General features: G+C 43.1%; 1 protein-coding gene across 1 annotated transcript in view; it reads right to left on the bottom strand.

The window, feature by feature from the left end:
- RPS6KA2 (ribosomal protein S6 kinase A2) overlaps positions 1 to 25,494 on the bottom strand; it is a 248,283-nt gene that overhangs the window by 7,019 nt on the left and 215,770 nt on the right. The window contains exons 15-18 of the mRNA XM_054021757.1: positions 19,164 to 19,253; positions 15,214 to 15,372; positions 13,800 to 13,961; positions 6,263 to 6,339 (exon numbers count right to left, since the gene is read on the bottom strand). Coding sequence (XP_053877732.1) covers positions 6,263 to 6,339; positions 13,800 to 13,961; positions 15,214 to 15,372; positions 19,164 to 19,253 — 488 coding nt within the window. The remainder of the gene's footprint in view (positions 1 to 6,262; positions 6,340 to 13,799; positions 13,962 to 15,213; positions 15,373 to 19,163; positions 19,254 to 25,494) is intronic.

Below are 25,494 nucleotides of genomic sequence, written 5' to 3'. Positions count from 1 at the left end.
ATGGCAGGGTCCATATGAGGTTGTCTGATGGGTATTCAGATTTTCTTTTAAGGATTACATTTTTAAAAAGCAGTTATGGTAATTAATCTAACGAATAAGATAAACCGATCACAGATAATGTGTAGTCCTTAAAGTCCTTATCTCTTCTTGCCATATACTGCTGTAAATCTGTGGTATTAGCTAAACAGAGACTACCTTTTTCAGAGACCACAGTGAAGTAAAGGATTGTAAGACATTGCTTTAGTTCAGAGTAGAAACGGACTTGATTTGCAGTGCAGGCCAGACAGGCTTTGCACGTTACTCCTGAAGCGTCTAACATATCTAAGGCCTGGTCTACACTAGGCGTTTATGTCGAAGTTAGCGCCGTTACATCGAATTAACCCTGCACCCGTCCACACCGCGAAGGTATTTAGTTCGACATAGAGGTCTCTTTAATTCGACTTCTGTACTCCTCCCCGACGAGGGGAGTAGCGCTAAATTCGACATGGCCATGTCGAATTAGGCTAGGTGTGGATGGAAATCGACGCTAATAGCTCCGGGAGCTATCCCACAGTGCACCACTCTGTTGACGCTCTGGACAGCAGTACGAGCTCGGATGCTCTGAACTGCCACACAGGAAAAGCCCCGGGAAAATTTGAATTTGAATTCCTTTTCCTGTCTGGCCAGTTTGAATCTCATTTCCTGTCTGGACATCGTGGCGAGCTCAGCAGCACTGGCAACGATGCAGAGCTCTCCAGCAGTGATGGCCGTGCAATCTCAGAATAGAAAGAGGGCCCCAGCATGGACTGATCGGGAAGTCTTGGATCTCATCGCTGTGTGGGGCGATGAGTCCGTGCTTTCCGAGCTGCGATCCAAAAGACGGAATGCAAAGATCTACGAGAAGATCTCTAAAGACATGGCAGAGAGAGGATACAGCCGGGATGTAACGCAGTGCCGCGTGAAAATCAAGGAGCTGAGACAAGGCTACCAGAAGACCAAAGAGGCAAACGGACGCTCCGGATCCCATCCCCAGACATCCCGTTTCTACGAGGCACTGCATTCCATCCTCGGTGCGGCCGCCACCACTACCCCACCAGTGACCGTGGACTCTGAGGATGGGATAGTGTCCACTTCTGGATCCTCGGACATGTTAGCGGACGGGGAAGATGAGGAAGGAGATGAGGAGGACGAGGCAGTCGACAGCGCTCACAACGCTGATTTCCCCGACAGCCAGGATCTCTTCATCACCCTTACAGAGATCCCCTACCAACCCTCCCCAGCCGTTACCCCGGACACAGAATCTGGGGAAGGATCAGCCAGTAAGTGTTGTAAAAATCTAAACATTTATTTGTAACAGAACAGGAATATTAACAATTTAAAAAATGGGTTTCTCATGATTAGTTTGATTAGCTTAACGATTCAGTCATGGGCAGTGCAACTATTGAAAAAAAATCTAGCAATGTCCGGTTTTGCATGATTGTCCTGCCCAAGCCGCTCTACTGGTTAGTCACTGCTACAGCAGCTACAGTAAAATGCGGTCTATATGTCCGGGGATGGAGCAGAAATCCTCCTGTGACATCTCGAGGAAGCTCTCCTGGAGGTAATTGGAAATCCGCTGCATTAGGTTCTTGGGGAGAGCGGCCTTATTGGGTCCTCCGTAGTAGGACACGTTGCCACGCCACGAGACTATCAAGTACTCTGGAATCATTGCTCTGCACAGCATGGCGGCATACGGCCCTGGTCTTTGCAGGCTTTCCCGGAGCATTCTCTCTTTCTCGCTGTCAGAGATCCTCATGAGGGTGATGTCGCTCATGATGACCTGCTTTGAATGAGGTAGGGGAATGTTAGTGTTGGGACTGCTTTGCCGTTCCTTTACAGAACTGTAACCGCTGGTTTGCAGCCACGCGGTGGAGGCGGGAGAGGGGCAGCCGAAAGGGATCGTTCCCGGGGACAGCCGCGAGGGTGTGGGACAGGAGCAGACTTCCTGCTTGCCGAATTGCTGGCAGCAGGGACCGACATTGATTTCAATGTGAAATGAGGCCATTGCTAATATTAAAGTTTTAAGCTGCCACAAGTCTACGGCTTACCATGTCTGCCTGCAACAGAAATTCCGTTCTCCTGAGAGGCTTCTCAAATGTGCTGTAGAAGACCCCAGGCACTGAATGCGAAGGCCGAGAATTCGACCTTGTGCTGAGTGCGCATGTGATAGGTGCTGTGCATGGTCTTGTTAACAGAGAAAGACTATGTTCTTTATTCACAACTACATTTATCTTTCTGAGGAATTCACTCCCTTTTTCCCATTCCCACAGCCCCATCTGCGACTGTCTCACAACCTAGCCTGTCATCACACTCCCAGAGGCTAGCGCGGATTAGGCATAAGAAGAAGAGGACACGGGAGGACATGTTCTCGGAGCTTATAGCCTGCTCCAGAGCCCAGGCAGCACAGCAGACCCAGTGGCGGGAGAACTTGACCCGAATGCACCAAGCCAACATGGATCGGGAGGAGAGGTGGCGTCAGGAAGACCAGCAGGCGACTCAAACCCTGCTTGGACTAATGAGGGAGCAAACGGACACGCTCCGGCGCCTTGTGGATGTTCTGCAGGAACGGAGGCAGGAGGACAGAGCCCCGCTGCAGTCCATCTCTAACCGCCCTCCCCCGCCACCAAGTCCCATACTCCCCTCACCCAAAGTGCACAGAAGGAGAGGCGGCAGAGTCCCTGCTAACTCTCACTCCACCCCTGCAGAGAGCTCGAGCAGCAGAAGGCTCTCATTCCCCAAAATTTGACAAGTTCTTTCCTTCCCGCCTGACACAAGCCCCCGTCCAAGTTTCACTTTCCCAGTTCCATGTTTGGTTGATAATAAAAAATACGTTTCTGTTAACTACTGTTTCCATCATGTTCTTTTGGAGGAGGGGGGGATAGGGGGTTGGTAATTCGACAGGACAGTCACCTTTGGCAGGGTATATAGTCGGGGGCAGGCACAGCAGCAGGGCACATACATAGTGCAGTGATGCAGTGACTAGTTACCCTGGTTAGTCTGGGAGGTTGTTTTCATGTTACGTGGTGGGGGGTGGGTTGCTCTGTGACTTTGTGGCAGGGGAGGGCAGTTACAGATCTTAAGCGGCGGTCCTTAGGCAGGATCACAGAGCCACACAGCAGGGGATCTGTAACCGTCCTCCCCCTGCCACAAAGTCACATAGACCCCCCCATACACACAGTCCCTATCAGGAGGGGTGACAGGCTCCGTTGAAACAACCATCCCACCGCAGCGGAGCCTGTCAATCCTTGAGTTTAGAAGCTGCATTCGCGCCACTACAGTACACCCGCTCCGCACCACAGTCTGCGTCCCAGTTTTAAAAAATTCCCGCGAATACAGTATTAAAGAAAACGGTGTGCTTTAACAAAGTAGAACTATTTTTATTTTGAAACGTGTGTTGGAAGTGGGGTGAAGGGGGTATGTAACTGGATAGGATAGTCAACATTAACTGGGCAAAGAAACGGGGGCAGGTTTAGCTTCTCAATACACAAACTTTAAAGTCACAGGTTACCCTGCTCACTCAGGAACTTTGCTTTCAAAGCCTTCCGGATGCACAGCGCTTCCCGCTGGTCTCTTCTAATCGCCCGGCTGTCTGGCTGTGAGTAATCAGCAGCCAGGCTATTTTCCTCAACCTCCCACCCCGCCATAAAGGTCTCCTCCTTGCTCTCACAGAGATTGTGGAGCACACAGCAAGCTGCAATAACAATGGGGATATTGGTTTCGCTGAGATCACAGCGAGTCAGTAAGCTTCTCCATCTCCCCTTGAGACGGCCAAAAGCACACTCCACCACCATTCTGCACTTGCTCAGCCGGTAGTTGAAGAGTTCTTTTTCAGTGTCCAGGGCGCCAGTATAGGGCTTCATGAGCCAGGGCATTAGCGGGTAGGCTGGGTCCCCGAGGATGACTATAGGCATCTCCACATCCCCAAGAGTTATTTTGTGGTCCGGGAAGTAAATACCTTGCTGCAGCCGTCTAAACAGACCAGAGTTCCTGAAAACACGAGCGTCATGAACCTTGCCCGGCCATCCCACATAGATGTTGGTAAAACGTCCCCTGTGGTCCACCAGTGCTTGCAGCACCATGGAAAAGTAGCCCTTTCTGTTAATGTACTGGCTGGCCTGGTGTTCCGGTGCCAGGATAGGGATGTGAGTTCCATCTATGGCCCCACCGCAGTTTGGGAATCCCATCGCTGCGAAGCCATCTATGATCGCCTCCACGTTTCCCAGGGTGACTACCTTTGGCAGCAGTACATCAACGATTGCCTTGGCTACTTGCATCACAACAACCCCCACGGTAGATTTGCCCACCCCAAACTGGTTCGCGACTGACCGGTAGCTGTCTGGCGTTGCAAGCTTCCACAGGGCTATGGCCACTCGCTTCTGGACAGTCAGGGCTGCTCGCATCCGGGTGTCATTGCGCTTCAGGGCAGGGGACAGCAACTCACAAAGTTCCAGGAAAGTTCCCTTCCGCATGCGAAAGTTTCGCAGCCACTGGGATTCATCCCAGACCTGCAGCACTATGCGGTCCCACCACTCAGTGCTTGTTTCCCGTGCCCAGAATCTCCTTTCGACGGCATCAACATGACCCATTGCCACCGTGATGTTCTCGGCGCTGGGTCCCCTGCTTTCTGAGAGGTCTGTGCTACTCTCAGACTTCAGGCCATCACCGCGTTGACGTAGCCTCCTCGCCTGACTTTTCTGCATCTGCCTCAGGGAAAGGTGTATGATAAGTTGCGAGGCGTTGAGAGCGGCCACAACTGCAGTGATGGTTGCAGCAGGCTCCATGCTCGCAGTGCTGTGGCGTCCGCGCTGTCACTGACTAGAAAAGTGCGCGAACTGATTTCCCGCCGGCGCTTTCAGGGAGGGAGGGCGGGAGTGATGGACGGATGACGACAGTTACCCAAAAGCACCCTGGACACCTTTTTTTTACCCAGAAGGCATTTGCGGCTCCACCCAGAATTCCAATGGGCAGCGGGGACTCCGGGAACTGTGGGATAGCTGACCACAGTGCACCACTTCCAATGTCGACGCTTTCCCCGTTAGCGTGGACTCACAAAGTCGAATTACTGTCCTTAGTGTGGACACACACGTTCGACTTTGCAATATCGATTCCAAAAATTCGATTTAAGTAAAATCGAACTACTCTCGTAGTGTAGACAAGGCCTAACACAGTTTCTGAACAATTCTAATCACCACTAAATAGCTAGTATTGGAAGAGCTGGCATCTTTTTTTGTAATGGATGAGGCAAAAGATACGAGTGACAGAGAGATGGACTCAGAATATGTGTTTTTCATACAAATCTGAGGAAGGAATTCAAGTTCTTCTCCACTGCTGAACTAGAAAGTATCTGCTCTGTGTTTTAAAGGACATAGCAAAAATGCAACCAGTGATTACATATGACAAATGTGCTTGTACTCTACGCTATGGCCAGCCAGCCAGCCAGCCATTCCTCTACTTGAGCGATAAGAAACTTGACATTTTTAGTTTGCAAGGGGTTTGACAATTTTTGTTTCTGGTTTGTGTTCTATGAATTTCTCACCGACTTTCAGATTCAAACCAATTCTTCTTCATTCTCAGCCCTCTCTACCCCTTTCAATTTACCTTCATCCTCTGAACCATCTTATGTCTGTCTTTAACCTTCGCCACCACATCTATACCTCCTTTCCCTTTCTAGTTCCCTCCATCCAGCTCCCCCAGCACTCACTCCTTTTGCTAGTTTGTCCCTTTCTACAATCTTACAAAGGAGAAGGCTCTCCTACCAGCAGTAACTCTTACCATCAGAAGCAAACTTCCTATTCTGTCTGCATCTTGGAGCCTCCATCTATTTTTCAAATTGCACCTGAAAACACAACTTTTCTCCTTTTCATAGGTGCTCAGATACCACAGTGATGAGCACAGTACAGGAACCTGAATAGAACACACCTTAAAATTGAAATTAATGAAACTCCTCATATGAATAAGGTGAACAGGCTCTGGCTTTTTAATAGACTATTCCTACATTATACACTTAAGCACTTTTGGAAATTTTATCCTAAGTGATGTAGGAATTTAGTAGCTTAAGTCTCACTGAGAATCTATGGGACATAGGCTAAGTGCCTAAATCAGTTCTGAAAGTGCCTTTTTTTTTTTTTTTTGGTCTGCTGCAATTGGTTTAATCTCTCAAAATACATTGCATTTGTATTTATCCATGACTTGTTTATGTCTTTAATCAGTTTTGAACTACCTACACCAGAAATCTCGCACTTACCCTGCCAACATGGTGTACAACAGGATCCCTAAGCTCCAGATGTCACAGGCTGCGTCATAACCTTGTCGTTTCAGGACCTACATAAGGAAATCAAGAGAGACAAGGTTAATTCATGCTCCTGAATTCTGAACTTTTGAATTTCAGGAAAATGTGGATATTATGGCAGTGATGTGTTAATATTTTGCAGAGCCTGCTCTAGTGTACAGGTGGAATAGGGAGTTGCCTAGGGCAGCAAAACAGTCAGTAATTGTTTGCGTGGGAAACTATCGGATGGAAGGGGGGCACATTTACCATTTTGTTGAAGATAATAGAATCTATTTATCTGGTCCTAGACACACAACTCTAAAGAAGCCAAATAAGACAGAGGGGCTGGGAAGGGGGGGGGGGGGGGAAGGTGGATTTTAAAGGCAATGAATACAAGCAACTATTCTCACACACTTAGGAAAATATATAAATACTTTGGACACTGTAATTCAAGTTATAGTTATCCCATGACATGCAAAGTAATCACAGAAGAAAACAATAATAAGAAATAAGAAAACACAGGGACTGACAGACACATTTCTAGATTTACTATTGCAGCAAATGCGAGCTTCTCTACAGAGCTTGGTTAAAATGATTCTGGACATTAGGAAACGTTCTCATTTACACTAAAGACCTTATATGCTGCTCAGTCAGAGTGAAGGGGGCTTACGCCTGGTGTATATTTACGCACACTTAAGGGATCCCTCTAAGCTGCCAGAACAGTGTAAAAATGGCTGTGGTGTGAACTGGGTTCTAAAGGTTTGACTTTTGAAAAGGTCAATGTACCAATTCATATGCAGTTACCAGTCCCGTGTGCACAAATCAGGTATTTGTACATACAAATTGCCAGAATGACACATGACCAATCATTTTCAGATCAATACCCAGTTTGCCCACCCACTCTCACTAGCTGTGTGCAATCATGCATTTGTACATGTGACTTTGCATCATTGGCATTTGTACATATGAACATTGGAAAATAAGGGCCTGAAAACTTCTGAAGTTACAGTAAAGCTGCTACGGCACGTGGGAAGATAGTAAAGTAACTGAAGAATTTTTGGGGACACGCAGCAATATTCATTTTACATCAATAACCCAGTAACATGTCTACCAGGTGGTGTGTGTAGAAGGAGGAAGGAAATACATGCATCTACCTAGGCTCTCTTGTGGAACGTGATGCATGGGCATTGCACTGTATTACATCATGTCATGATACTTATGTGACCTAACACAAAAGTCAGAATCATGTCCTGCTGGAGTTTTGGAGCCTAGGTGCTGGAACTAGAAGTGTGTGTGTGTGTGTGTGTGCTGCACCCCCTGGCTTAAAGTGGTTTCTATGATATACAGGGTTTACAGTCTGGTTCAATGCCTCTCAGCACCCCTGCTATAAAAAATTGTTCCAGCACCACTGTTTTGGAGAGGGTTGATTTGGTTTGGTTGGTTTGTTCTCATTCGTGTAAAATTCTGGATATACTTGTCTCAGCCTTTGGTATTAGGATTTTCCATAACAAAGGTCTAGAGATCATTAAGGGCCAGATTCTGCCACCTTTACTTACACTCAGTAGTCAATAGGGCTACGCCGGAGGAATGGTGATCTATGTTCATATGTGTAAAACTATGTATGGATCTTCTAGGCTTTGCTTTGTAATAGGGAATTGTTACTGGAGTGGTGGTGGTGGTGTTTTTTTGAGGGGGCTCTGTCTACAATGTTTTTCGTTTTGGCTTTTTAAAAATGTACTATGTAGAATTGTATTGGTTTGGGATTTTTTTTTTTTTTTGGAAACCAATAAATATTCCTCAAAAGCAAGAAGTAGCTATGTGCTAGCTTACAAAGAAAATTGAATACAGTAAGGTTAAATTAAAGTACAGTTATACCTTGAAAAGTGACTAGGCAAAAATGTCACTGTGGAGTTCTAACTTTCAAAGGATATGTCTACATTAGAAAGAGAGGTCAAGATTAGATCAGGGTTAGCTAACTCCAATTTAAACGAGACCTTGTCTTCAGTGCAGACACAGGTTAACAGTTTTTACTTTACGCTCCCTGAGGGTCCATTGTGACCAGCTAATGCATTTATAAAGGTGTAAAGTCCTTTCTGCTATAGTGTATAACATATTTGTTAAAATGTGTTAGCGAAGGCATTTTTAAACTTTATCTATTTTTCTAGTCTAAGACTCCTGGGTTGGAAGTAACAAAGAATGTTGCAGATTCAGCAAGCTCAGATTTAAGGGGGGAGAGAAAGCACTTTGTCTTTGTCTGGGCTAGGATAAAGATTGTGTTTAGGTCAGGTTTATTCACCCCCTCCCCTCCCCCAGTGTAGATAACGAGTAACGCTCTACCTCCTAAACTAGAGCTAAAGAAGAAACCCTGCATCTACATTAAGAAAAGTGGTCATGTTTAGGTTGGGCTTAAAGAGCATATGGTAATATAACCCACACACCTCCTGAGTGTGGTTTTCTGTCCCATCTAGTGGCACTGAGACCATTTAGAGAGAGGGATGAATGAGTCTGTTGTACAGTCTTAGCTAACAGTCATAAGGCTTTTGCCTCATGCTGTAGAGGCTCATGCACGAAACTCCAGAGGTCCCAGGTTTGATCCCGTCCACTGACGACCAGGGTCTGTCAGCGTTACATTAACAAAGCCAAACTTGATCATTTCCCCTCATGTGGACAAGTCCTAGAGTGCTCTGAAGAGATCTGCCCAGCTGACTTAATACTGGTGCAGAACCAGAGTGGGAGCTATGTTCAGTCCTTTTGGCCGCATGGACAACTAGCACAACACAAGAGGCCTGATTCAGAAGTCATCTGCAGTGGTGTAAACCAGGAGTAACCCCATTCAGGTCAGTGGAGTTACAATGGTGTAAATCTCTCAGGGTGGGGGAAGAATAGGGGATTCCTGATGTTCTGAGAAAGGCCTTAGAGCATTCTTACCCTCGGAAGGAAAGAATAATTAACTTTTGTATTTGCTTCCCTACTGCTTTAAAAGTGAGCCAGTATTCTGCATACATTTTGAGATTGCAGTTGTTAGAGAAGATCAGTTTTTCCCATGTGCTGGGATCACTAGATACAGTGACCTCCCTGCAAAACACTATGAAAGGAAGGAACATTCTGCAACATTCCCCCCCCCCCCCCCCTGTCCTGGAGCCCTAGCACCAATTAGTGATCTCACTTCATTGAAGGGTTGTGGTGGATTCTCTAACACTGATAATTTTAAAATCAAGATTGAATGTTTTTCTAAAAGATCTGCTCTAGGAATTTTTGTTGTTGTTAGAGGGGGGTGGAGTTCTATGGTCTGTGTTCGACAAGAAGTAAGATTGGATGATCATAATAGTCCTTTCTGTCCTTGGAATCTATGAAAAAAGTGACTTCAGAAAATCCTGCCTAGGTAAACTTTAGCGAATATAAATGACAAGGCAAAACAATCTCTCCATCTGACAGATGTGCTGAGTGTGCATCTGCTACCTTGGAAAAAGCTACCTTACACAAGACAATCATGACTTGGGGGCAAATAGAGTAGACAAAAAATTCTAAAGCGCTTAAAAGTACAGTATATCTGTGTTAAATATTGACTGTGCTGGCTGGCTACTGCATCATGACAATTTTAACATCCAGTAAAATAAGAACAGGTATTGGGATGTGCTTTAGTTTCCAAAATAACTTTAATAGTCCGTGTCACTGATTTTTACAGCTGCGTGAGATAAAATGGAGAGGTTCCAAAGTACCTCAAATAATGTATCCACTTTGGAGGCCAAAGACCTGGTATTTAGGCAGAAAATCTGCACACTTTTTGGTGCAAAATCTACCCTTGTGCAAGCTTATGCTGTAGGAAATCTGGAAAAAGTAGATGTGCAATTACTCAGAAAAGACTGTTTGCCAAAAATTCCCTATTGTTGCTGCCACTGGTGGTAACAATAGTGGTGGTGGGGGGGTGGGGGCTAGTCAGAGCTACTAGGCACCACTGATGTTTTAAGCATCATGTCCAGGTCTACAATAACAGTGATTTAAGTGCCAGCAGCCACCAGCACCTTATCTATGCTCCAGCTCCCACTGGTGAAACTCAACAGACAGGTGTGGGACATTTTTGGCAAAAAAGCCTAGCACAGACCATGCCTGTGTTTGTACAGTGACTAGCACAATGGGGTTCTGGGCACAACTATAATAAATAACAATAAGCGTCTTCACTAAAATCAGATACCAGTTCTTTTCCACAACTTCCATAAAAGCCTTTTTGTTAAAAGGGCTTTACAAGAGGTGGTGTGTTATCCTGGCCCATGGAAGTCAGAGAACCTGTCATGTATGTAAGAGCTGAGATCTCCTAAGGGACAGAATGTGGTTTCCAATGTACATATATATGGTTCTTAGGCCAACATACTGTAGGTTATTTGTAGTAGTGGGCAAACTTCAGATGGCTCCGCTGATTTCTAACAATCACCCAGATGTATATCCAAAATCATCTAACTTTTAGATTTTGCATTACTGGGCTGAAATATTGTGAAAATAGGCTCTCTGGTACTCTAGAATTTCTGCTTCTGGTTATAATGGGGACTAGGAAGCATACAAGAATGGAAAAATAAGAAAAAAAACCTTACGTTTTTGCATGCCAAAAAAGATTCTGTCCAGAGTTTGGTTGAATTTTGAAGAATGAAGTCTCCTTATTTTACTCAAAATGATCCTCTTGTACTCAGTCATGTAATGCATGGTGCTTGTGGTTTGTTTATTCCTGACTGAACCATGCTATTTATTCTTTACGGAGAGCACTGCTCCCACTAGGTGGCATGCTGGTTCTTCCTCTTAGGCATCTTTTACCATCTATGATATTTTATCCTGCAATAGCCCCATTAGCATCCAATACCAAAAATTAAATGCTTTCCAAAATAAAGATTTATATATGCAAACCTGCCATTACACCTCTGCTATCCTTCTGTTGTATCATATGCTCAATCTCCTTCCTAACTTCCTATTTAATTTCACATGCTTATGGGAGGAAGTGGTTGCAGTGGGTGTTGAACTGAGCCAGTAAAAGACAAATCGGAGCGGACGAGCAGCATTATGTCACAGGAGCAGCACTTAAGGCTTTCATGCGAACTGTCAGTTATGGCAGTGTTTCAATTGATTGCTAATGTTTCCTGCATTAGTAGGACTTGCCTGGCTCATTGAGAATGGTTAGGAGTATGATTTCTGATCTGAATTCAGCTCACTAAAGTCTAATCTGTCGAGGTGTTGATCTGGCAGCGTTTCCGATTATGGACAGCGTACAAAAGATATTCCGTAATGAAAAGAGAAATCAGATACTGTAGGCATGTTAATCTTTCAGAAAATGACAATATTTAGTCTCTCATATGTGGTCAATTTTCATCTTAAAAATTAAACTGTCATGGTACCAGAGTACATTTTTCATTTATTCTGATATATTTTAAAGAGCTATTTCCACGATGGATAACCAGACCAACAGCAACAAAATAATGGACCAAAAATGTAACTTGACAATGGAAGAGTTAATAACATATCTGCATTTTTATATATTAATCATGGCTGTGGCATGTGTGTCATGGAACATGACTTTGTGTCTAACACAATGAGCCACATCATCTGATGATGAGATGGCATCAATTAAACAAAAGTCATTTTTTGAGAATTCGGGGTATATGATCCAAATTTTAAAAAACTTCCCAAAAGTATTGTCTGTAGGAAGATAAGCCAGTTACTTACTTCATCGTTACAGGCAGATACCGAGTTGCTACTTTTTTGGGCAGGAGGGTAAGGAAATTAGGAGGCAAAGGAGGTTGAGGATTACATACTGTCCGAGGGAAAAATGGTATTTGATATTGGAATGATACATAATTTTGTGATATGTAATAATTGTGTATTCTGTTATTGGGTAGTAACCAGCAGAGGTAGATAAACAATTAGAGTTGTATATTTAGGGACTTGATTAAGCTAGTAAAACCTGACTGGAACAAATAACTAACAATCATCCAGGAGATAAACTTGTTGATACTTCATAGAAGGACAGATATGAGTTTCAAGCGCTGAACCATAGTAGGCAGCCTAAATAGTCCAAACAGGTAAGGAACCAAAGCCATGGGCACGGTTACCACAACATTTGGGGCAATAAAGAGGAAGAGCACTAGCTTGCATTCGTGCTAACCTGGATCCAGCTTCTGTTACTTTGTTCAAGTCACTTAGCCTCTCTCTGCCTCAGTTCCCCATCTGTAAGTGCTGAGGATAATAGCACTTCTCACCCTCACAGGGGTGTTGTAAGGACACTAGACATTAAAAACTGGGAGGTGCTCAGATACTACAGTGACGGGGGCATATAAGTATCACAGATAGAAAGAAGAGAAAACACAGTGGGCCAGATTCTGATACCCTTCCTCACACTAAACAACATGTTACTCTAGGAGTAGTCCCATTGACTTCAGTGGGACTGCTCATGGGATGAGATACTATCCATCATGAATAATGGTATCAGAAACTGTCCCAGATGGGAAATGAATCCAGAGATGTGATGCCAAGAAGGAATTCAGACATGCTGCCACACCAAGAGCAAGAAGAGGATGGGCTAAGCTTAGATGAGGAGAGTTCACTAAACCTGTAACGCCTTTTTCACCTTCACTATAACCACACAGATTCTATCTGGCTGGATTACTATTTGAGGAGTTCCAGGTCAGAGATGCTTTGCAGGCTGTTTCTTTTGTTTTAAGTTCCTGAAATCGTAGAACCAATGAAGCCATTAGCAAAACTCCCATTGAGTCCAGTGGGGCCAGGATTTCATTCCAAGAATTTCTCTCTCTTGATTCTTAATTAATCTTGGCTTCAATATAATCATTTTGAGACTAACTTTGTTTGGATGAGGTACATTGAAGGGGAAACAACCTTCTGACCTCATAGGTGAAGCAACTGGGGAAAAAGATACCCAGCCTGAAGTAATCAGCCAAAGTGACACTTAAGTAACAGTTGCCAACTTTCGCGCGGTAAATAAGCACCCTGACTTTCACAATAAGCCAAAAATCAAGCTAATCTCATTTCAAAACAAGCCAATCTCTAAGAACCCTAACACACTATGTGACTAGATCCCCCCCTGGCGTGCAGTCTGGGACTGTGGTGGGCCCACTGTGCACCCCTGACTCTTTTCCACCCCCCCCCGCCCCTGCTTGCCAAGAGCCGACCAAAAAAACCAAGCTACAAGCCAAAAACTAGCCTAGCCAACAAGCAACTCATAAGCCAATTAAGCCAAAAACAAACCCAATTTCTGTCCCCCCCCCCCGCTTTTGGCATGTTTACTAAGTAAGTCCCAACCAGACATGGCTACAGTTAGTAAGGACATGGGGAAAGCTAACCACCCACAAGGAATGAGGACTAGGGACGGCTGGTAACAGGGCACATGAAACTTGTCTCTGTTCCAACTCCTGCTTTGTTCCTTTTTTAAAGGCAGTGAGAGAAAGGAAGGACAGGGACAGAGACATGCTTTTTGTTATAAAATTCCGTATCCACAGTTTATGAAACACAACCCTACCTCAGGGGCTACGAAGTTGGCTGTGTAGCAAGGTGTCATGAGTAGTCCATTCTCTGCTCTCAGCTGTTTGGCAAATCCGAAGTCACAGATCCTAATGGAATCTGGGTTTCCTGACTCATCCATGTAGAGAATGTTACTGGGCTTCAGATCTCGATGCACAACCTTAATGGGAAACAAATAAAAAATAAATAACATGGGCATGATTACACAGCTTGCAGGCTTGGTTACCATCATTATACATTTTTCCTGATGGTGGGAAGTGTGTGTATGGGGGCAAAACAGTTCCTGCCTGGGAAGAGTGGGCCTTTGAAGAATGTCATTTTTTTTTTTTGAATGAGTGAATTGATGGCATGGATACAGAATTGCACTTCTGTTAAAATCAGAAATAATAATACAAATTGCATCCTCTGATGATATACAAGAGGGAGGCAGATGTTCCAGTGGAAAGGCATCTCTTTTGTGGGTTAGCAGAAGGGATTACTATACAAATAAAATACATCCCTCTAAAAGTATAGGAAGCTCTTTGAATCTGAGTGTTTTAATCCTTCAATTAAAGAAGAGAGAAGACTGCCAAAGGCGGAAAGTGTGGACTCATTTGAGTGTGAGGCTCTTTCTCTGGCTGCTCTTAACATGAGTGGCTCTCAAGTGAAGGGAGACATTTTCCTTTTCCTTCATTTCCCTTCTTAAAAAGCCTTTGTGCAGTGTGTATTTCACTAGAAGTGGCTACATTTCAGTGGTGGGCAAATAAAAGATATAAACTATATCAGCCATGCAAAACTCATGAAAATGTATCAGCCTTGGTACAAAATAAACTCAAAGGTACTTTACAGGCCCATCCACAATGTTGCATGCCCCAGACAAATGGGAAAGGAGAGTACTTCAAATTGCTATCTGCAGGGGTCTCAAATTTCAAAAGTTGTTCTATTAATAGGTGGTCAAAACCCTGCCCTATCAGACGTTCACATCAGCATATAAGCTTAAAAAAGGGGAATTTGTTTATGCACCTTTATGCTGATGTGAATGTCTGAGGGCTAGGATTTTGATATTTTATTGAAGAGCTCATATTTGCCCGCATGGTGCTTGGATACTACAACAATGATTGTGATATGAATAAATAATGCCCACATAGATTTGAAAATTAGAATCTTTGGCATTGCATAAATATAAGATATTTGGCCTGGAGAATGGCACGAGTGGCTTTAATCCCATTTCACAAACCGGACACTCATTTTTAAATGTAATGCTTAAATATTAAAACAATTAACCCTTTCCAAATTTCTTTGCACCTTTGAATGTTCATTTTGGGCAATCCCCCTATTTAATATTTATTTCCTGAGAAAAGTAGCTTTGATGTTGCTGCTAAGAGTCAGCTTTTACTAAGGTTGACATGGAGAACAGAGGTGATCATACTTACCCCTTGGGAATGCAGATAGTCCACCGTCTTAGTAATGGTGCAAAGGACAGCACTAGCCTCTCGTTCTGAGAAACACTTCTGTTGAAGGATTCGGTCTAAGAGCTCTCCTCCTCGCATTAGCTCCATCACCAGGTACACATACTTCCCATCATCATACACCTAGAAGAGCAGAGGAAGCAATCATGCATCACTGTTCCATTACTCTAGCAAGTAGTGATCACTCTGCAATATCTTGCCATGTTATTGCAAGATGCTGCAAGAAGAAAACAGAGCTAATACAGGAGAAGTGAATTTTATACTCCTTGTATTTAACAACAACATAAAAGTGATCTTTTTACAAAAAGGGTTAATCATTACAGTAACTCCTCACTTAACATCGTCCCGGTTAACGTTATTACATCGCTGATCTAGTAGAGAATATACTCATTGAAAGTTGCGCAGTGTTCACTTATAACATTGTTTGGCCTCCGCCTGCTAGTACAGTACTTTGTCCACTACTTGCGGGATTCTCTGGAAGAGCAGTCGGTTAGAGCTAGCAGGTGGGAGCTTGGAACCAGGGTGGGCCAACAGCCTCACTAACAGATCCCCTCCATCTGCCCCAGTGCCTCCCCCTGCAGATGAGCACCTCCCCTCGCCTTCTGCCCGCAACAATCATCTGTTTTGCGGTGTTCAGGAGGCTCTGGGGGGGAGGGGGAGATGGGAGGAGCAAGGACATGGCACGCAGCCTCCCCAATCGTTCCCCCAGTGCCTCCTCCTCCCTCTCTGGGCCTCCCACCTGCCATGATCAGCTGTTTTGCAGTGCACAGGAGGTTCTAGGGGGGAGGAGCGAGGACACGGCGCGCTTGGGGTGGGGGGGTGGAGCAGGGTGGGAAGAGGCGGGGTGGGGGTGAAGCAGAGACGGGTGTTGGGGGAAAGGGTGGAGTGGGGACGGGCCTGGGGCAGAGCTGAGGGTTGAGCACCCTCTGGCACATTGTAAAGAACAGCAAGAGGAGCAGCTGGACGATCCATTCTCTTTCACCCTCTGACTCCAACACCTCAACCAAGCTTCATATTCATCATTGCAGTGTACAGTATTACATTGTTTAAATTGTTTAAAACTTATACTGTACATGTATATAATGTCTTTTGTCTGGGAAAAAAATTTCCCTGGAACCTAAGGGCGCCCCCCCCCCCCCATTTACATTAATTCTTATGGGGAAATTGGATTCGCTTAACATAATTTTGTTTAAAGTCACATTTTTCAAGAACATAACTACAACGTTAAGCGAGGAGTTACTGTACTTCTCATCTCTGAAGCAACTATTCATCGAACCTTGAGCTGCACAGAAACCCAGTTTTCATAATTTGCTATCAAGTCTGCAAAATATTAACAAACCAAGCTGCAGAAGCAGCACCTCCAAATGCAGTCTGAAATCTTTTCTGGCATTAGCCCAAACTTCCTCACAATTATTTGCTCTCTTCCAGTTCTACAGGGTAGCACTCGCCATTTTAAATATCAATATTTCCCTTTGTCTCATAAGCAGCCAAACAAACTGCATTATGATTAGTCAGTACTTGCTTTCCGTGATAGCATATAGCATGTGCATTCTGGTGAATAAGTTGTTTGCATCAGCTTTTTGTCCAAACTGGAATATAGCGATTTTAATTTCATACCCCTTTGCTACACTGGACATTTATATGGACAACGAGAATATCCAGTGTTATAATAATCAATGCTAAACCTGTTTGGAGGCGATACAAAGCTTCATGCTGCCAGTTTTAAGGCAATCTCTAACTATTACGGATTAGGATGAGACCTTAATGGGGACCACATATGCCGAGGGATTTCTTGAACTTTCCTCTAAAACATCTGGTGCTGGCCACTGTTGGAGACAGGATACTGGACCAGATGAAGATAAATCTGATCCAGTATGGCAATTCCTATGTTCCTGTGTGTACAGACTATGGATAAGGTCTCTGTGTTTCTGTCTATTGAAACAAACACATACACACCACACACCACTACACTTTAAGTGCTGGCCATGGTAAATTATTGTCCAAATGAATTGACTAGGAATTATAATGTGAGTACTAAATACAGATATGTCTGTAAGCCTGGCTTGATATATGTAACGTGCCTCATTTTTTAGTGGACATCATTGGGAAGGCGAATGGAAGGTTAAATTGTAAGTAGGGGCTTAACAAGCAGTATGCTGGAGTCAGAATGTCTGTGCTGGCAAAGATAAGCAGGAGCACCTGGATGCTAGGGACAATGGGCAAGATAAACCTGAAATGTAAAGATCAGTTTCTACATGAACAGAGCATACGGTACAGGGATTGGTTCCTGAAAACTAACCAAGCCTACCATGAAGCATATGATGCAATGTATAGTTAAGAATGCATGTGTTATTAAAAATGTATACAAGGTAAAGTTTTGCTGTGTAACTTTGGATGTGTGGTACACCGTACATGCACACCCCTACGCTTGAGTCTGATCAACTCAGCATAGCTTTGATGTATGCCAAATAAAGGAACCTGAATGATGAGACTGGAGTCAAACTGAGTTCTTGGGGAATGAGTGGAAGAGTTATCAGGAAAACCCCAACAACATCTACACACATTCTCCTAACATTCAGTTGGATACCCATCTGCGAAGTGCCAGCATTCTAGAAGCATTAGCATTCTGTGCTTGGATAGAATTCTACTGTATCTATTTAGGTTCTTATACCATGCTCATCACTGTAATCTCTGAGTGCCTAGAATCTCACGCTAGATCATTCCCAATTCCTGTAACTCTTGGATAGATATGCACTAGGTTGTGTCTATGTCCCTTAACATTCCCCAATTCTTGTTATGGGGGAAGAAATGGGGAGCCAGAAAATGTCATATTTTATTTTTTTTAAATTTTGGAAGTCCACATGATGACTTTTCCACAGCTGTCCCTCTTCCACTGGAATCAAGGGCTCTGAGCTTTGTAAATACAATACCTCAGGAGCTCCAATGCAAATGAGCTCACAGAGGTGTGTTTTCTTTAAGGGAGTGAACAAATCAGTAGTCTCCCACCCAAGAGCACACTACAACCCAGAAGCAGGCTTCCTCTTTTTCCTTTACTGTCATTTATGAGACAGCTAGCACTGTTAGGCCTCATCTATACTAGGGGATTTTAGCAAGAACATTTTCCAATAGGGCTGCCAACAGGTGGATTCCTAGTGTTGACAAGACTCCGGCAGCTTACAACATTTCTACACCATGTTGACTAAAGCTGCTCAGAGAAAGGGGATAAAAACACCAGAAGTCATTCTGGCTCTAGGGCTTTGGCGGGTGCTCCCTTTGGTGTAGCTGAGGTGGGGCGTTAGCACTGGTGAGAAGTCTCTGCTAAAGTTCTGTAGCATAGACAAGGCCTTAGAGATGTTGTCTTTCTATTAAATGTTAAAATAAGATCTCTTCTTGTCTTTTCTGGTTGCTCACATGTAAGTTAAAGGCTTCTTGGCACTCAATAAAAAACAGGGGAAGCCCTACTGGCCTAGTTAACAACCCTCCTCTCAATAAAACAAGTACCTGGGGCTGTATGTCAGCAGTTACTGACAAGGAAATAGCCATTCCAGTTATCTACAGAACCCTCATTATTAGTGTTTGACAATCTACTTCAAAAAGAAGATTGAAAGATTTTGGTTATGGAAAGTCTTTTAAAATCAAATTAATTTCTATTCTATCCAGCCTTACGGGTCATTTCAAATATGCTTTTCACTAGAGTTGACCAAATAGTATTTGTTGAATGCCTGGTCTGATAATCTTGCCATTTTTGTGTCCAATAATTTTTCAATGAACATTTTTTCTGGGATTCAGATGGCTCTCATTTGAAAATTAAAATGACTGAACATTAAAACAGGAGAATTTCTCAATTGCAGAGCAGGTAAGCTTGATATTAAAAGGAGAATTGTTTAAAGCTGAAGTCCTCATAGACTACTCACATCTTTCAGAGTAATGATGTTTGGATGCTGCCCATATCTCAAGAGAATCTCAATTTCTTCAGAGGGGTCTCGTTTGCTCTTATCAATTATCTGGAATAAAGGAAGCACAGACCAGTAAGATACAGGCTGACAGCACCCATCACCAAGCACAACAATGTCTAATTTAAATGTATTAACATTTCATATTCTTCTGGTCATCATTGTTCTAGGACAGGACAGCCAAAGTGCTGTGATACCACGGACCACAATGGCAATCTGCCAGAAAACAGATGGCACAACACCCAGCCTCCCTTTTTATGCCTGTAACTTTGTGACCACAATTGTGAGTACAAGGGGTGTAATTTGAACATTAGCTACTTGAATAGTGTAATAAAAAATAAATGCAGGCAGCCATAACACTGGCTTGTATTTGCATCCTCCTCAGTAGATAAATAGGAATTGCTGGTCAGATATATTTTTTCACTGCTGATTAACCTATGAAAGACATTCACAGGCATAAAGGAGGTATAGCAGACTTGAGCTGCAGCCAGTTGTATTCCTTATTCTCTGTGGAACACACTAGGCCAAACTGTGGTCACCTCCATTCTAGGAAGAAAACATCAACTGCTTGGTACATCATCATTTTCTGTATTCAACACATATACACATCTATTGCACTGTACAGGGGCATAAACAGTTTGACTAAATTCTAGTCTGTAGACAGCGGGTCTAAGGAAAACATTACACCTGCTGCTTAAAAGCCACCCCTGCAAATAGAGCCTGCTGCTAGGATGTCATTTATTTCTCATCGACATTTCTACCTGCTACAATTGGGATGTCAGTCAAAAAGGTTTGGTCACTTGCCCAGCTGAGTGCATTGCTTTCAGTGCTGAATGTTAAATGGTTCTTCATTTCTTATATGTAAATGATAAACAAAAGTAATTACAAAACAACTAGAGGAAATTAGCCTTACCGTGGAGTCTCAGCTGTAACTCCAGAACTAAAGGTGTAAGATCCACTCCACTATATAAGACCAATTTCCAAAAAATTTCTGGCCAGGAGAAATTCTAGCCAAAAGATGAGACTTCCCCCCCCCACCCGGGGAAGTTCTGGGGGCACTACCAGATACACTTTTGGATAATAGGGCTCTGAAAAAATAATTGTGACATTTTCACAAACTTGTAATTCAATAACTTTTGGCTCTTAAGGCTTCAGACACGTGTAGTTCTCTATGAGAGCTAGTACAATGGTATAGATTTAACACAATTTCATCCAAAACTAAAAACTCCTTAAAAGCACTGACTTTCTTAACACTGATACTTATTAGTGCACATCAACTGTGGCACACATTTGCATTTATGGTGGAGATCAGTGGTTGAGGGTACACATTTGAGGATAGGTCAGTGATCTTATTACATGTCAACAGTTGGTTCACACATTTTAAGTATATATCAACTGTCAGAGTGTGGGCCAGCAGGTGTGCACACGCGAGTAAATGCTGAGAAAAAGAAACTCCAAAAACAGGTAGAAGGAAAAAAAATCCTACTAGCAACTTCTCCTTAGAATAGTGTTATTCACTAGCTTAGGGGAACCTAGCCAATGCTCAGAAAGACAGTGGATATTCTCATTGAATGAATTTACACATAGGACCCCCGAGTCTTAAAATGTCCCAATCAATCAGTAACTGTTTCATATAAAAAAGTATCCAAGGGCAGGTCCTCAGCTAGTGTAAGTCAATCTAGCTCCTTTGCAGTCAGTGGAGCTACACTCATTTACACCAGCTAAGGATCTGGTCCCCTGGTATGTAGTCAGTAGAATGAGAGATGCCTTAACACGTTCTTAATTCGTTTTCATCACACACATTTCTATGGAAGAAAACTTCTAGTAGTGCATATGTTATAAAGCATCTAGGATTAAATCAGAAATACAAAAAATATATAGTGTCTATTTAAATTCTATTCATCTTATTTCAAGAGAAGAGAGAACACAAATACACTAAAAATCTCAGTCATTGATCAAATACTCAGACAACTAACACTCAGCTATGAGCTACTCTGCGAATCATTTAATAATTAATACGTATTATTCATGATGCTTTTAATCTGCTCTACACACAATTAATCCTCATAACAACCGTGGGCGATAAATACTATCTCACAAACAGACAGATGGGTTAAATAAATAGCTTGTCCAAGGCCACAAAACACACCGTCAGAGCTGGGAACAGAACTCCTCTATTCCTGACTCCCAGGCCCATGGGCAGTTCACTAGGATATGCTAGAATAGATTGTCACTGTGATGATCCCTCTTTTCAACACTGTCACAGTGGTTTGCAGATGAACTGTGACTGATAAATAACAAGGGAGACAGCTGCATCACCGGTAACAGAAATCTTTCTCCAATTCAGACTGACTGCAGCGTATGGAATTTTTATATTCTTATGCTGCAGTGGTCACAGGGGCAAAGTTGTCATTTTGCCTGCCTAAATTCCTCCTGCACTTTCTTTTTCACTTCCACTACAAAATTGTTATGATGTACTGTTAAACAGCAGCCAGGTTCCAGCCCAGAGGTGGAGGCATTTCAGCAAAGGATAAAGTGATTCACAATATGGCTGGAAGAAAAGTTGAATACTCACAATTGGGATCAGATTTTCAAAAAAACTGAGTTTTGGGTGCTGAGTTCTTTTGAAAATCTAGCCATAAGTGTCATCACTGTTGCCCTCTTGAAATACCAAAATGAGGCATTGCTCACCGTAGATTATGCAGATATTCCCAATACAATCAAGCAAGATTCTGATGAGCTACCCAGGTTTAGTGGTGGGTAGATGCCCTAGAGGGCATGGCTCTCCCTTGGTGAGGCTCAGATGCCATTTGAAGTAGATTGTGCATATCTTTCTAATATGATTGACATTCTTCTTTCTTGCATGCTTTGATCAGCCGTGAAAGAGTTCAGCTAGAAACTGGCTTCTGTCATCACATTGGGGTCAATGCTTTTTCTCTTACTTATGCTTCAGAGTTTAAGCCAATCACTAATTATTAGAGATCATGATGAGAACTAATGTCTCGCCTCTGCCTATTTAGAGAGTCTAACACCTTGGGACGCTGCAACTGATGCTGTCCTTTGCCACCAGGGCCAGTGCTACCATTAAGGCAAACTAGGTGGTTGCCTTGGGCGCCAAGTTTTGGGGGCACCAAAATGCGGTGCCCCCAATTTTTTTTACAGCATTCCTATGCCCCCTTCCCGAGTGCGCGGTCGCCGCTCCACTTCTCCTGTCCCCCAGGCTTCCGGCGCCAAACAGCCAATCAGCTGTTTGGCGCCACAAGCATGGGAGGGGAGGAGAATTAGAGCAGGGGCGGCGTGCTCAGGGAGGAAGCGGAGCAAAGGTGAGCTGGGGTGGGGAGCCTTGCGGCAGCTCCCCACCACCACCCTGAGGCACCCCCGTGGCAGCACCCCCCCGGCCCGTTGTAGACATGTCCTTAGACTTTCCTTCTGCTAACATAGACCAACCCTCACCCTGATCATTTTGCAGTTCCTTTGAGACCATATTTCTTGCGCAGTGAGTCTGATCTTTCTCCATCCCTCCCCATATGAGGCCCCACAAGCCCTTTCCACTCTTTGTGTGCAAGGGATCAACCTTTTTCTCTAAGCCTTAATTGTGACTTTTATTTTGAACTGAACTCAAGTAAACACACACAAACACACACAGGCATGAGCACACACACCAGTGTTAAAGTAAGAGACTTCTATTGTCTGTTTCCAGTGCTGAGGTTTGGAATAATGCAAAAATGTGCCTCTATTGATATTTCTCTCTGTGTTTTTGTGGTGAATAACACTAACCCAGAAAGCTATCACAGCGTATCAGTAGTTCAGCTGAGAACATACTAAAAGCTCTGTGGTGCTTTTGCAAATCAGAGCTAAAAAAAGCAGAAGGGTTAACTACAGTACTTTAGAAATGTAAGAAAGTGAGCCATACAGCCACTCTAAATAGATTTTTCTCTATGTGCCTAAAGCCCAGGGGTTGCTGAAAAGCTCATCTGTCTTAATTCTGGATGAAGCATTTCCTGAGCAGAGTGGGTTCAGTGCAGATTGGTATATGGCGTCTCTTACTCTTTGACTAATACAACCTTCATGTATTTTACTGACTAGCTGAAGACAGGTATATTTCCTTTCAGGAGGAATTTAGGGCACAAGCCTCATGACATTTTAAAACAGAGGAGGCCCCCAACTAAAAAAATAATACTGAACCCTTCTACCTTATCTAGGTTAGGAAGCAAAGGCAAGTATGAAACAAACATTATCTCAATCCTAATTAACAATGTGCCCCAGTCTTATAAATCTTCTGCATGTAGAACTTGGATGGGCTTGTTAGTCCGTACTTGTCAGATAGGAGTTCTATGCATGGAGGGCAAAATCAGAACTATACATTCTAGATAAAAAAAATGGTAGCCAGTTCTGCCACTCTTACTTCTTGAGACAGATCTAACTAAACATTTCTGGAGGTGTATCAGATTCCGAGGAAGCACTACAGGTGCATTATATAGCACTGAAATGGTTAAAGCTTAGAGCTTGGAAGGAGGGACCATAAATACCTCCCTTTGATTAACACCAGGGAAAAGATGCCAGCTGTGCAGAGAAAGCAGGGAAGGAGGAGAATATTCACATTGTCACTGCTTAGAGCTGCTTTATCTTGTATAATGTGCTTTGAAGTATTCTTAAAAAGCCTGTTGGGGTGGATGGGTTAATCACATTTAACACAGTTGTATATATCAGTACCATATTATATGATTTATAAGGGCTTTAAATGGGGGAATAAAAAAGAAAATGAATTCCATGGTTTGAACACACTATTTATACCCCATATCTATGGCACATTTAATATTCACGTCACCCTGATAAAATGGTTCCTTTAACTATAGATAGGATAAACATCACTTTTGAAGAAAAGAGGCATAAGAGCGTGTGCAGAGATTTTAAACTGGCTGGTTCATCTGTAATATTAAATTTAAAGAGAAGTGACACAAAGATAGAACTTTGCTGCTGGTTTCCATTTCAATCATCTTTCTTTCTAAAAATAAGTCCTATTTATGTCAAGCATTTGTTTCAATTTGGTTCCTTTTGATTTCAAGTTACTCAGGCTGGATGAAAATCACTTCAGAAGGGCTAACATTTAAAAGGACATGGTATAAATTTTACATTTAAGATGTCTCAGAGGAGAACTAGTCCCAGTCTAATAGTTTCTGGGGGGACAATTTGCTCTGCTATTAGGTTTGATCAGTTTCAGGGGTTCACCCACCTCATGGTTAAGCTTTTCAGAAAAACAGTGGAATGAATATTTTTAAAAACAGATTTAATTAACAGTAAAAAAAAATGGTCATCAGAACAATCTGTGTGGGTGGAGTGTAAAGCTCTCTGCACACAGAACATATCTAGTTATCTCCACTACTAACTGACTCAGTGTTTAAAACTTTAGCCTGCAATGATAGCCCTGTGACTTAGCACTGGTTTGGTGCTTTCTCTTTTCCAAGCAACGTACAAACACTAACTAATTCAGCCGAGCCCCACCTTGTGCAGTAGGAAAGGATTTTTATAGAGAGACCCCCTAGAGGCTGGGAGGTTCAGTGGAGAGGGCTCTGGAATGGGAGTCAGGAGACCCGGGCTCTACTGTCTGTTCTACCACGGTCTTACTCTGTGACCACATTACCTCTCTTAGGTTCAGTTTCCCCATCTGTAGAATAAGGATAATAATACTTACTCTCCTTTATAAAGCTCTATGGATGCTATGTAAGAGCCAACTATTTTTGATACAAGGAGAAAATTCTTAAAGTAGCATAGAATCCAAACATATGAAACAAAAAACTTCCTGGTCTCAAAGGAAAAACAGAACTGCTAAAGACCAAATTCCATCCAAAATATTCAGGTATTTGGCAGGCCAGCTGGGAAAAGAGAGAGATGATCCTATTAAATTGTAGGAAAACTACTATCTGATATTTCCTCTCTCAAAAAGGGTCCAGTTTACATTTAAAATGTTATCCTCTCCACACTGCACACTGTTAGCCAATATCATCTATTATAATGCTTTGTATTTATGCTAAATTGTGTAAATGGATTCCCAGAAAGCTTTGTACCCATCCTAAGCTTTACTGTGGAAATCAACTAATAATTAAACTGTTCTAACATTTATTCTTTGAATGTGAAAAATCGGTCAGAAATAATATGCATATTCTATTAAGGAGTTTTATATATGAATTGTGTGTTGGGCACCATTAGTAAAAAATAGTTACTGTCTCTATAGTCTAATGCGATTTCTACTCTTCAGTCTAGTAACCTTGGAATGTTACTGTGTACGTTTGGT

Source organism: Malaclemys terrapin, chromosome 3 (assembly GCF_027887155.1).
Source record: "Malaclemys terrapin pileata isolate rMalTer1 chromosome 3, rMalTer1.hap1, whole genome shotgun sequence".
Lineage (NCBI taxonomy): Eukaryota > Metazoa > Chordata > Testudines > Emydidae > Malaclemys > Malaclemys terrapin.
The sequence above is the reverse complement of the archived record's forward strand: the minus strand, read 5'-3'. Positions and strand labels throughout refer to the sequence as shown.